Here is a 12,730-nt window from a genome sequence, read left to right as displayed (position 1 = left end):
CATTGCCTGCATCATACTAATAGTGCAGACCATGACCGCAAATATGAGGTCGCGCTTGGTTCGGGTGTAAAGTAATACGGATGTGTATTGTTTACAAGTGCAACTTATCGGCTGATGACTAATTTTCATCCGGAAACAAAACGACCGAGAGAGATATGTATATATTTTACAGAGGTATTTCGAACTAAAACGCTGACCCAAACAAGGCATGAGAGTTTGATCGAGCCATGATGACACCATGAAGGCGAGGTTTGATCGAGCCACAGGGCCGACTCTGGCCCTGGGCTAACATGTGCGAGGTCCAAGGGCTCATGTTTTGGGTGTGGGGGGGGGCTATCACCGCATATGTGTATGTATACCTCCTAATGATATATGGGCTGAAAAAATATATGTGCTAAAGGGTCCGGCGGGAAAGGCACCTGGTCGGGATAGGAAAAGGCATATCTACGCATTGCGCAATCCATTGATCGGTCGATCGTGTAGGATGTCTGCCTGTTCGTTCATCTGTTCGACGCCTTGCCTCGATCGTCTGCCTGCGTTGCTGCACGATTGCACCTCCGTCCCTGACCCCGTGCGCGGTGCGCGTGCAGTGAAGATCGCCCAGACCGTGAATCGTAGGTGGATTGCTCAAGGTAATTAGAGCACTGCATACATATTTTTCTAGTGCCCTAGTCTTCTTAGATTAGTTGATCTGATGATTATTTCTAATCTTAGGCGTCATAACGATTTTGCATCCAGAAATGCCCAAAGAATATTTTTTGTGAGGAACTGGAGTATTATTGTCGATGAACTCATAAAAACTTGGTTCATAAAAACTTGGTTCATATTTGAGATAATAAAACTAGCAAAGAATATTATTTGTTATATATTACCACTTATTTATTTATTTTATCATGATATGACATAACTTAAGCGTTTATTAATTATTTATAGACATTCTTAAATAAAAATGTGTGCTTAGATGTAAATTTTAATATCTTACGCCAGTATATCTATAGAAGCGTACATATTTATTTTTCATAGGAGATTATTTTTAGCTTCGCCCTAGGGCCCCGCAAAATATAGAGCCGGCCCTGTCGAGCCATGATGAGAGCAACTCTAGCAGACCCCGCATCCCGTCCCGATCCAGAAAATAACCATCAAAATGCGGGTCGGGACGGAAAAACCTGCCCGATCAGACCCGCATCCCGCCCCGGCCCGCAAATATTTTTGCGGGGCACGGCAAAATCTCGGCCTCAACCCGCGTATTCGCTAGTTTCCACCTCGCCGTTGCGGTGTCCCGCATATGAGCGAAAGCGGTTGGTGGAAGGACATTTCAGTCCGTGCTTTCCCCCACCAAAACATATTCCACGAATATCTCTTTTACGGGTCCATTATGCAGGGTCTGCATCCGCGTCCGTGTGTGCCGACCTGCATAGACGTTTTTATGTAAACTGCAAACACGTTTTACAGACCAGACAAATACGGGGTCTGCTAGAATTGTGTTCTGACACCACGAAGACGAGTCCACACAGAGGCACAATACGACCACAACCGAATCATACAACCATGGCAAAATGCATGAGCACCTGCGCCACCACTAGGACCGTCCCATCCACCTTCGGCCCGTCACACCACCTTGTGCTTTCCCTCCGCGTTGCCGCTTGTCCTGGCGGTCCGACTCCATCGCTAGAGCGAGTACACCAGGTTGACCTTGAGCCCGTCCCGCATGTGACCATCATCGCAACTGAGCCACCCCAAGGCAGCATGGACTGCCCCACTATACACATAAGAGCATATCTGGTGGATGATGTAAATTTAAACATGTATATCTTCATATACACGTCCATATACACGTTGTTAAATTATAAACGTCTTAGTTTTTCAGTGAAACGTGTATATTCCCCTCCTTGTTTCCTCCTCTGCAAGATAAGTTTAGGTGAGATTCAGAAGTGCAGAGAGGTTCAGAGAACAAGAAACATGGGAGCTTCGCCGCATTACAGCCGTCCCCCTCTTCGCCGCAACCTTCCCCGTGGCATCCAAGATGTCCATGGACTCGAGGGTGCCTCCCTCGTTCCATTCCCATCGCTAGAGTGACCGATGGGCCACCACAGGGACGGCCCCAACCTCGTCTCCGACGAGTATCCGGAGCCGAAGCCCTGCAGCAGGTGGAGCAGCAGCAGTAGGTAGCTCGGCGTGCTAGCGCTGGCGATGCAGGGAGCCAGCGGCTCGGTCAACGCATGGATCCCGCACAGCGCGCCGCCGCCGCCCGCAGCGCCGCCCCGCACTCTGCCGCCCGCAGCGCCGCTCCGCACCCCGCCGCCCGCAGCGCACCCCGCCCCGCCCCCGCACCCCGCACCCCGCCCGCAGCCGCCCCGCACCCCGCCCCGCACAGCGCCGCCCGAGCCCGCCCGCATGCCAGATCTAGCGATTTACACAAGCTCCACGAGCGTGGCTGGCTCGGGTTTACTTCCACGCCTCCTACCGTAGTGGATGGGCGTGGATGGTGTACACGTCGTTTTACACGAGCCGCTAGGGGGTAAAATATTGTTGGGATGTTATATATTTGCTATACACCTCCATATAGAGGATCCACTAGAGATGCTCTAAGAGCGTGGGTTCTGCTTCAACTGCCAACTATCGTCATAATCTCTCCGGTGAGCAAAAATTAATTATGATTTGCACGAGTTACGTATAATAATCTATCATAAAATATATATTAGCAACTATGAGAAAATAAACTATCCTAAACACAGAAGATAAAATGAGTCTAGCTCACCCGCTATAAACTATCCTAAACACAGAAGATAAAATGAGTCTAGCTCACCCGCTGAAGGAGTAGACGGGGGCGACAACTCATCACACCACCTTGAAGGCTCAGCTCAAAAGAAAAACTTCCCACCCTCGCGTCGCCCCTCTTGGGCGACTCGAGGGGTGACAACCCTAGGCCGCCGTCGGGCGCCCCTTCCCCCATCCTCCTCGCCGCCGCCTGAGGCAGCTGTCGGGTTAGCCCGAGGTGTTGTCAAGGATGGCGGTGAAGGGGCCCTCAGCTGCCCTGCCCTGTCGTGGGGAGTCATGGATCGGAGCGGCGGCCTTCGACGGTGCGGACGACGGATCCGGGATCCCTGGTCACTTGGGTGGCGGGATCTTGGTGGAGGTGGGCGGCCGGTTGCTGCTTCGGCGGCCGGCGACACAAGATCCGTGGCGTTCCCCTCTCCTGATTGGCGTGCGGGCCCCTCTGGCTGGGTGGTGCCTCTTGTGGTCGTCGGTACCTGGACAGGGGGTGGTTTGTGGGGTTGGGGCCGTCCTGGCGAAATCCATGGCCGGCTTGGCCGGCCGCGCCGACGGTGACGCCTGCAGGCGCCGTTCCCCTTCCTGGAGGTGTTGCTATGGAATGTCCCCCTCCACTTCCCCTTCCTCTAGGTCTCCGGGGCGAAAGCCCTAACTTTGTTGGGCGGCGATGGCGCTCCTAGTGTCGTTCCCTTCTTGAAGGCGCCGCCTTTGGAGCCTTTTGGTTGGTGGGCGCTTGTGGTCGGTTGGTGGCACCGGCGGTGTGGCCCTCTTTGTCCTGGCATGATGCTCCCCCTCTTCCGGTGCTGGACGTGTGCAGCGGCCTTGTTCTGCACAAGGAGAGCCTCCGATGACTCGTGGCGATGCGCTGACCCTCTCTATGTGGTCATCTCCGACGGCGACCACCCACCTGTCGACGGTGCGGCGCCTTCGATCCAGGCGAGGAGGTTGTGGCCGCCTTCAAAGTTGGGTGTTGGATGAGATGTGTCGGGGTCCGTAGGTGCATGGCGACGACATGCCCCGCTGATGCCGGTCCCTCTCTCCTTTGTGCTTGCGCGATCTTGGTCCTGGTGCTACATTCTCGATCGAGGACCTTGGCATCTTCAGCTTTACCCTTCATTGCTTATCTTCAATTGTCGTGGTGTGTGAGATTTAGTTTTATGTTATCCGTCGTTTTTGTATCTTTCGTCATGTGTTTTCTTCTTTTTGCCTGAGGGCGTGTGCTTGTAATCCTGGCCGGTTGATGGCTTTGTTAATTCAAAGTCGGGCTAGGCTCAAGCCTCATCTCGGTCTCGGTTGATGCCTTTTCTCTAAAAAAAACGGAGTAGACGGTAACCCACCATCTAAGTTCGAGTTATTCTGAAATTTCATTTCTTACCATCTTATTGAAAAAGGTCCCCTCCCGCTTTTTATTCCAAAACAACCAACACCGTACACAGAACATTGCTGGGGCGAACAACACATCAAGCCCAAAAAAATAAAAATAAAACAAATGCCAACAACGGTAGTTCGACAAAGAGCGGATGATCCACCATCGCTGCGCCTTCCAGAGACAAACCACCACAGCCCGAAGCTCCGATCCGCCGCGTGCCAAACATCACCTCCAAGAAGGGATGCGACATCGACGACGCTGCTGCCCGGACGAGTCGCACGGTTTCCTCCCGCACGCGGAAGGAGGTAGGGGATGGATACCACCGACACCCTCCAGGAAGGAATGGTGGCACCCGCCGGTGTCACCGCATCGGAGCCGGACGAACCTGTAAGGATTTCTCCCGCACTCCGAACCCCACCGCCCAACCGGAGCTGACCAGCCAAACCATCGCCCAATCCCATGCGTCATCACGGTAGCGCCACCATCCACGTTGTCTCACTGCGAACACCACACGATGCCAAGGAGACCCAAAAGAGGCGCCCAATACCATGCGTCATCACGGTAGCGAACACCACATGATGCCAAGGAGACCCAAGAGAGGCGCCCAATACCATGCGTCATCACGCGAACACCACATGATGCCAAGGAGACCCAAGAGAGGCGCCCAATACCATGCGTCATCACGGTAGCGCCACCATCCATGGTTGGTGCACGCATGAACTTTCTTTGTTTCTAAATATAAACCTTTTAAAAGATTTCGCTACGAACTATGTATTAGATACCGATATATATAGATATATTTTAAAATATAGATTCATTTGTTTTGTTTCTTATGTAGTCCTAAAAAACTTATATCTAGGAAACGGAGGGAGTATTTTGTAATGCTTAACAAAAAACAGCCCCAAAACAAATACCACTAACAGCCAGACCAAAAACCAACAAACAAAAAACATACAAGCAGTATAAACATGATTACAGGTCCGCCATAGGCACCGATAGATAAAACCTTTAAAACAAAGTGAGAACAATCAAGATTCAAGATTAATATATTTCTGTCAAGCATTCGTGAACAGAATATATACGTCATCTTACTAGCACAAGGCATTTCTGACTGCAACTAACAGTAGATCCCTATCAAACTGCAATAATATACACTCTTGGCATCATCAGTAGCACACACGCCTCAAGACAATCCTTGCACACTCAGTGTGGTCAGCGGAGTCATTTCCAGCCTTCAAGGTTCCCAGCTAGTTGGTCAGATTAAAGGTCACCGGTTCTATTATCTTTTTACAGGCACCTCCCTCTTGCTCATTCAAATCCGCTTCAGTCGATAGTGGCCGCCTCTGAACGCTTCATGGAGAGCTTATTCTATGGTAACAGGTGTAACTGGATTTCAATGGTGAACCTGTACGGGCAATCAACACCCTGGCAGCGACTGAGCTGACGTCGCAGCAGATAAGCTCGCATCAGAATCGGAGCAATGCTGCAGGTAGGCCTGAGGGAGCGACTGAGTCGATGCTGAAGCTGATAGACTCGTCGCTGAGTCGTCGCCACCCTGCAGCTGGGTCTGTTGCGGTGACTGGGGCACCATCGTAAATAAGCTCGGCCCTGACTCCGTGCGATGCCTCAAGTAAGGGTACTGCTGCCCTGAAGAGCCAGGATAATAGCTTGGAGACCCGTTGTCGGAACGGGGCATGTGGGGTGAACCTACAAACTGTCCAGAGAGTCCGTAGCCGAAAGGGGAGACATGTGGTGATGTGTATCTGATGCTGATCGGAGGAGAAAAATGCCCTCCGCCCAGGGAGTGCGCAGATGCAAGGTGTGAAGAGTTAGACCAGGGCGATGACATTTTCGCAAGGTCTACATTGCTCCTACTTGTACTGATAGCAGGTGAGTTGGAATAAGATCTGCACTGGTTACGGGTGTGGGGGATACTGAAATTGGAGTTAGTGCGGGACATGGACTGCCATGAAGGATGTCGGCTTATTGTCCTTGGAGGAGATGCTGCTACCATTGACCGAAAAGAAGACAAAGCTGTCGATTCAGCTGGTAAGGGGATAGCAGAAGAAAGCAAAGGGGTGGACTCTGATGGAGGGAGATTTGACGTTCCAGCATTTGCATCTCGCTTGCATACAGGGCAGAATGTCCTCCATGATGTGAGCCACAGGTCCACACAAGCAGCATGGAACTCTGTAAGATGACACAGCCAAGTCTCAGTGCACTGGTTGAAAAATAAAGCATGAGATAACAAAGAGTTCAGTAGCACTGCAACACTTAATTTTCTGATCTCATATCATATAATTCGTAGTGTGGATTTATCTACATTAAGTGACCAGGAAACAAATGAAATCTAGCAAGACTATATTCAATTGAGTTTGTATTTCAAACCGACCAAGGGATATTATGTGGAGTTATCGTGATTATGATGTAAGTTTTGATCAGTGATACCACTCTCTTGCTACTATTCTAGTAGCAAGTATATTCTATCTCCTAACTTTAAATCAGCAATGAGTAGTAGAGACAGATTAATCTGGTTGTGAATAAATTGCACAGGCATCAAGATCCCAAATCATCAGGTTTTATTATGCAATAACTAGAAAATAGTTCTGATATTTAAATGTGAGAAGAACATACTGTGACGACAAGGAAGCACCCTTATCTTTTCACCAACACTGTAGTCTTCCAGGCAAATGGCACATGTTGACGAAGTACAATTGTCTTCCTGGACTTTTGTAAAAATAAGACTTGGCATTGCCTTGACTAATTGACTACTCATTCCATGAAATTCTCGTGCTGCAGGTATTCGAACCCTGTCCCTTCTCATTTGGTGTCTTCTCACAAAGAAACAAGTGGCCAGAACAGCAGACATAGCAAGCAGTGCTGTGAAAGAAATTGCCATGATTGACAAAGCTGAGTTATCACGCGTTGATATTATCCACACCTGAGCATCACTTTGACCTGAATATTTTTTCAACACCTCTCCTGACGTCTTAGAGATGAAGACCGCATATATGTCGATACCGGATGAACTTCCAGCCACTGTTAACACTTCCTAGTTAAATACTGTTGAAAATATGTGCACGGAATAGATAATATTGGAGAAAACAAAAGGCTATTGAAAAAAAAAACATGTCAATTGTCATAACATTTTAATGCCAGATCAAGTTTTACAATTGATTTCTGCTTCCTTTTTTCTTAGTGAGGTGTAGTCTGAAAAAGGTTGCAGGTGCGTCCAACCATTTAAATTTCATGATACAGGAGTGGATATTTGCATACGTACTTTTTATTCCTCTGACCTCACTAATGTTAGCTACCAAAGCATCATGAATCACCCATCTTATATGCAGTGATCATGAGCGACACATTATTAAAGATATACAGACTAAAAGAAAAACAATGATGTCAGGACCAAAAGGAGAAGTCAAGGAACATTACTTGAAACAAGGACACCGTGGTCTTTGTTATCATATACTATCACAGCCTTGAATCCGGCATCCTGAGCATTTCTAACTTTATCATCAAATTGGCAGCCGCCTCTTAAAACCAATGCAAATGGTGATACAGGACCTTCGACTGCTTTCTTTGTCAGAGGACTGCAAGCATCAAGAGGTTCGACGGTGTAAATTACACCGTTTAAACCTGAACCTTTCACTTCTGGAGCTGCAAAATGTTGAAATACCAATAAGTTCTTCTTCAACACATATAGATTGGGTAAAGCAGAACTTAGCTTTGCACATTATAAAGCATGTGCAAATTGCAAGAGGTAATAACATTATAAAGCATGTGCAAATTGCAAGAGGCAATAACATTTTAAAGCGTTTGCAAAAATTGCCATAGAAGAGGTAATAAAAGCAGCACTGCCAAATACTCCCTCCGTAAACAAATATAAGAGTGTTTAGATCACTACTTTAGTTATCTAAACGCTCTTATATTTCGTTACGGAGGGAGTACTAATCTAACTACCAGGATGCACGATAAGCAATCAGTCCATTCATCGGTGATGACTCAAATTATGGATTCAGAATAATAAAAACAAACATACAGTAATAACGAAACAAAATAGTAGTGAGTTGATAATTGATCGGCACTGAAACAGGGGAGTATTGGTTGATTCGTAGCACTCACTAAATGTTGCCTCAACGTCACTGAACGATAAGGTGGTATTATTCGCCATCAGCACCACACTGCAAGCTCCCGGCTGAGCCATGAGACAAACCACTGCACATAACCAGAGGGGAAATGATCTCCCTCCTCTTCTTGCACGGTTCATCTTGTCAGAGTTTCGTCAAAAAATCTTGTCAGAGTTCCTTTCCTTTGGTGCAACTGAAGAGAAGAGCAAACACCGACGCGCCAAATGAGAACTCTAAACCTGCGAGACACACACTCTCGCTCCAAAGCACCTATCCTCTACTAGCCCTGCAATAGCACTCCCAAAATTGAGCCATCAAGCCAAAAAAAAAAAAAAACAGGAGCAGTGTAACTGTGCGGTAGCAGGGAACAATATCTATCTTTTATATATAGCATTCAAATGTAGCACGCAAACGAGAAACCTCTAAAATCGAGAAAAAAAATATGTTTTCACGGGAGGACGCAACCTGGCCCCAAAGGCCAAATCCTCAGTAGACTCCAAAAACATGCCGAGGAAGAAAGAATCCTACCAATCCGTAGCCGTGAAATCACCACCCAATAACTTGGAGAGAAAAGCAATTCGGCCAAAGGATTGCACTTTTAGCTGGAATTGAGCTGAAAAGAAACTAATAGCGGCGGCATCCGGCGACTCGGCTATAAAAACTTTGCCAAATTTAGCCCGACTTTCGAATCTAATCTTTAAAAGGGCTGACGGATTATTCACCTGGAAACAGAGGAGACGAAGGGGGAGAATCAGCGCGCGGTTACTGGGTGCGCGGCTGTGAGGAGACCAGAAGGCAGAGAGTCGACGCGGGGATGGAGACGTCGGCTGCCATGGGAGGGGCGGGAAGGGGGGAACCGGGCGTGGGATTACGCATAGGCGGCGAGATCGACGGCGAATTCACGGGGGGGCGGAGACAGGCGGAGGGACAGAGGAGAAGTCGAGATTGGGAATTGAAATCGCAGGTGGGTAGCCTCTCCAGGTTCGGTGCCCCCGGCCCCCGCTCGATCCGATTTTTCAGTGTGTGTAATGTTTTCCGCCCATCCGTCTCTATCCGTTGGGATTTTTAATTTAATAACCACGCCCTGCTTGCTGTTATTTACCATGGCTGTCGGCATCGGCGCGGCGCCCTCGAGATCGACTCGTCCTGGATCCAGAACCAGCGGCAGTGCCTCTCGAGATTAATCTGTGCGCCGCTGAATGCTGTGTCACTGGGTGCCGTGCAACAGCAAGAATCTTGTTGCACTTCTCCTCGGTTAGAGGTTAGACTTATATTTTAAATCTAGACTAACCCTAAACTAACTCTAACCAAGGAGGTGTTTGGATGGAAGGGTTAGATTGACAATAAATGCACTTTTTCCAATCATTTGGCTCCTTTATCTAGGATTTTGTGTGATGGAGGGAGAGAGAAAAGTAACTTTTTCTGGGCCCCACCTAACTCTAACCCAAAAAAACACCTCTTGGGTGGGTTAGATGCATCTAACCAACTCTAACCCACCCTGTTTGGATTTTTGAGGGTTAGATGAGTTCAATCTAACCAACTCTAACTCTAACCCTAGGATCCAAACAGGGCCTTCGTCCAATGGAATGGGTCTTCCTTCTTTTGCCGCACGTCGGTCTCATGGTATGTTTGACGCTGATAGTTTTCTAGGGGGTAGGGTAGCATTTGGCTCTGAATTGATCACAAGTGTTGTCGAACGATGCCACCGACGCAGCATTATCATCTCATCCAGAACATTCGTGCCAGCGGCAAGCTGATCACAGGTTTTTTTTCGGAAAAGAAGGTTCAAACCCTCTGCATCTGCATCAATCGATGCATACAGTCATTTTTGTTAATTATTTAACATACGTCTACCAAGAACATACAACAAACCATCCGAAGTCACCACTCACACCTACACAACTTGATAATGTGGAGTGATCTCACTCTCCATATCTAAAACCGATGCCGTCATCGATACATCCACATAACATATTGGAACTCACAATCGGTGCAGCAGACCTAAAGCTTACACCACATGTACACGTTTTAGACGCCGTCATCATCATCAGGCCGCCGACCCATCTTCAGGAGAGAGATTTGTATCATCCTTGCCAGTCCGTCCATCCGTCGATGCCACCACGGCTCATCGGTCCAGACGCGAAGATTCTGGAAGATCTGTCGTGCGTAGCACTTGCCGACCAGACATGACACAACGTAGCACCTGTCGGCGAGGCATGACTTGACATCTCTACCGAAAGCTTCGTGCAAGATGATCGATGCCACCACGGCGCCAAACAGCGCCACCGCCCTGCGCTCATTCGTCCAGACACGAAGATTCTGAAAAAACTGTCGTGTGATTGCAATCTCTGGCGATGGCTAGACGAATGTTGATGACAACAAACCTTCCCCTGCAACGGCACCAGAAGAATGCTGCTAGCACTCTCCCACAATCGAAACTAGAAGAATGTTGTTGATGACCCACAAGCGCATGGGATCGCAGCAGTTTTCGAGGGTAGAGTATTCGACCCAAATTTGTTGGTACGTCAGACAGGAGGTGAGAGAATACTCCCGAGTATTAGCAGCTGAATATGTCAGATTCAACCACACCTGAAAGATTAGTATCTGCAAGCAAAGCATCAGTAGCAAAGTAGTATGATAACAACGGTGTCAGAAACGATCTGTTGACGGCAGACTATTCCTAACGATTGTATCAATGGCGCCAAGTTGACTCGTTGACGGAAATTGTCAGTTCCCATCAACGATCAGCGAATCAAGATTGTAGCAGGTAGCAGCGGTGTAACGAGCAATAGCAGCGGCAAGGAACAGCAGTAGTGACAACAGTAGCAAGTAACAACAGTAGCAAGCGACATTAATAGCAACAGTAACAGCAGCAGCAGCAGCAGAGCAAGACAAGTAACAGCAGTAGCAGCAGTAGTAGGACAAACTCGTAGGCAATGGGTCGGTGATTTGTTTGGATGATATTCATCATGCAACAGCTATAACACGGAGAGATATGTGGCTAGCTCTCGTTCGTCAATGTGATGTAGGCATGCATTCCGTGTGTCGTCATACGTGCTTAGGGAAAAGAACTTGCATGGCATCTATTGTCCATCCCTCCCGTGGCAGCGGGGTCCAAAAGGAAACTACGGGATATTAAGGTTCTCCTTTTAATAAAGAACCGGACCAACGCATCAGCACTTGGTGAACACATGAACTCCTCAAACTATGGTCATCACCGGGAGTGGTTCCGGTTATTGTCACTCCGGGGTTGCGGGATCATAACACATAGTAGGTAACTACAACTTGCAAGATCGGATCTAAAACACACATACATTGGTGACAACATAATAATTTCAGATCTGAAATCATGGCACTCGGGCCCTAGTGACAAGCATTAAGCATGGCAAAGTAGTAGCAACATCAATCTCAGAACATAGTGGATACTAGGGATCAATCCCCATCAAAACTAACTCGATTACATGATAGATCTCATCCTACTCATCACCGCCCAGCGAGCCTACGAATAGATTACTCACGAACGACGAAGAGCTTCATGGAATTGGAGAGGGAAGAAGGTTGATGATGACGATGGCGACGATTTCCCCTCTCCGGAGCCCAAGACGAACTCCAGATCTGCCCTCGAGATGAAGAACAGGTGGTGGCGGCGCCTCCGTATCGAAAACGCGACGAAAACTTCTCTTTTTTATTTTTTCTGGGACGAAAGGGATCTTATAGACTTGAGATTGGGGCGGCGGAGCCGTGTGGGCCCCACAAGCCTGCCCACCGCCACCAGGGGGTGGTGGCAGAGCTAGGGCTTGTGGCCCACTGGCCCACCCCCTGAGGTGGAACTTGGCGCAGATATTTTTCTTATTTTCCAAAACTGCTCTCCGTAAATTTTCAGGACGGTTGGAGAACTTTGATTTCTGCACAAAAATAACACCAAGGCAATTCTGGTGAAAACAACGTCAGTCCAGGTTAGTTCTATTGAAATCATGCAAATTAGAGTCCAAAACAAGGGCAAAAGAGTTTGGAAAAGTAGATACGATGGAGACATATCAACTCCCCCAAGGTTAAAACCTTGCTTGTCCTCAAGCAACTCAGTTGACAAACTGAGAGAGAAAGAAAAACTTCGACAAGCTCTGTTTGATCTTGTTGTTGCAACTATGTCTAACTCATAACCAGAATTTCAGCAAGATCACAAGTTAACCACATAAGCAAATGACACAAAGGTCTCACGGTAAACTAATATCAATGGCATAATCAGCTACGAGCAAATAATAATGAGTTTCAAATACCAACACTTCAATCAAAACAAGCGTGAAGCAACATGAATAGGTGGTATCTCGCTAGCTCTTTCTGAGACTGCAAAACATAAAGGCATATTTTAAACATCGCGTCGGTTACATTAGGACACGACCGTTAGGGAGATAAAACAGCATGTCTGCTAAGCAGGAATTTCTATTAATTAAACTAACTA

At 47.9% G+C, this 12,730-nt stretch overlaps 1 protein-coding gene across 1 annotated transcript; it reads right to left on the bottom strand.

Moving 5' to 3' along the window:
* Window positions 1–5,113: 5,113 nt before the first annotated feature.
* On the bottom strand, window positions 5,114–9,314 carry LOC123407680 (receptor homology region, transmembrane domain- and RING domain-containing protein 2-like). The gene is made up of 5 exons (XM_045100867.1): window positions 8,994–9,314; window positions 8,267–8,557; window positions 7,577–7,801; window positions 6,776–7,180; window positions 5,114–6,331 (listed from the first exon to the last, which is right to left on the bottom strand). Exons 2-5 carry the CDS (start codon window positions 8,409–8,411, stop codon window positions 5,559–5,561), a joined length of 1,548 nt encoding a protein of 515 aa, XP_044956802.1. The 5' UTR covers window positions 8,412–8,557; window positions 8,994–9,314; the 3' UTR covers window positions 5,114–5,558.
* Between the last annotated feature and the right edge of the window lie 3,416 nt (window positions 9,315–12,730).

Source organism: Hordeum vulgare, chromosome 7H (assembly GCF_904849725.1).
Source record: "Hordeum vulgare subsp. vulgare chromosome 7H, MorexV3_pseudomolecules_assembly, whole genome shotgun sequence".
In the NCBI taxonomy this organism is placed as follows: domain Eukaryota; kingdom Viridiplantae; phylum Streptophyta; class Magnoliopsida; order Poales; family Poaceae; genus Hordeum; species Hordeum vulgare.
The sequence above is the reverse complement of the archived record's forward strand: the minus strand, read 5'-3'. Positions and strand labels throughout refer to the sequence as shown.

Bases quoted from the DNA above. Each gene is read 5' to 3' on its own strand.
- LOC123407680 (XM_045100867.1), bottom strand. From the start codon at position 8,411: ATGAACCGTGCAAGAAGAGGAGGGAGATCATTTCCCCTCTGGTTATGT. The intron at 7,802-8,266 runs GTGAGTGCTACG...AACATTTTGCAG, and splicing joins TGACGTTGAGGCAACATTTA to CTCCAGAAGTGAAAGGTTCA. The intron at 7,181-7,576 runs GTAATGTTCCTT...AAGTGTTAACAG, and splicing joins CCACGGTGTCCTTGTTTCAA to TGGCTGGAAGTTCATCCGGT.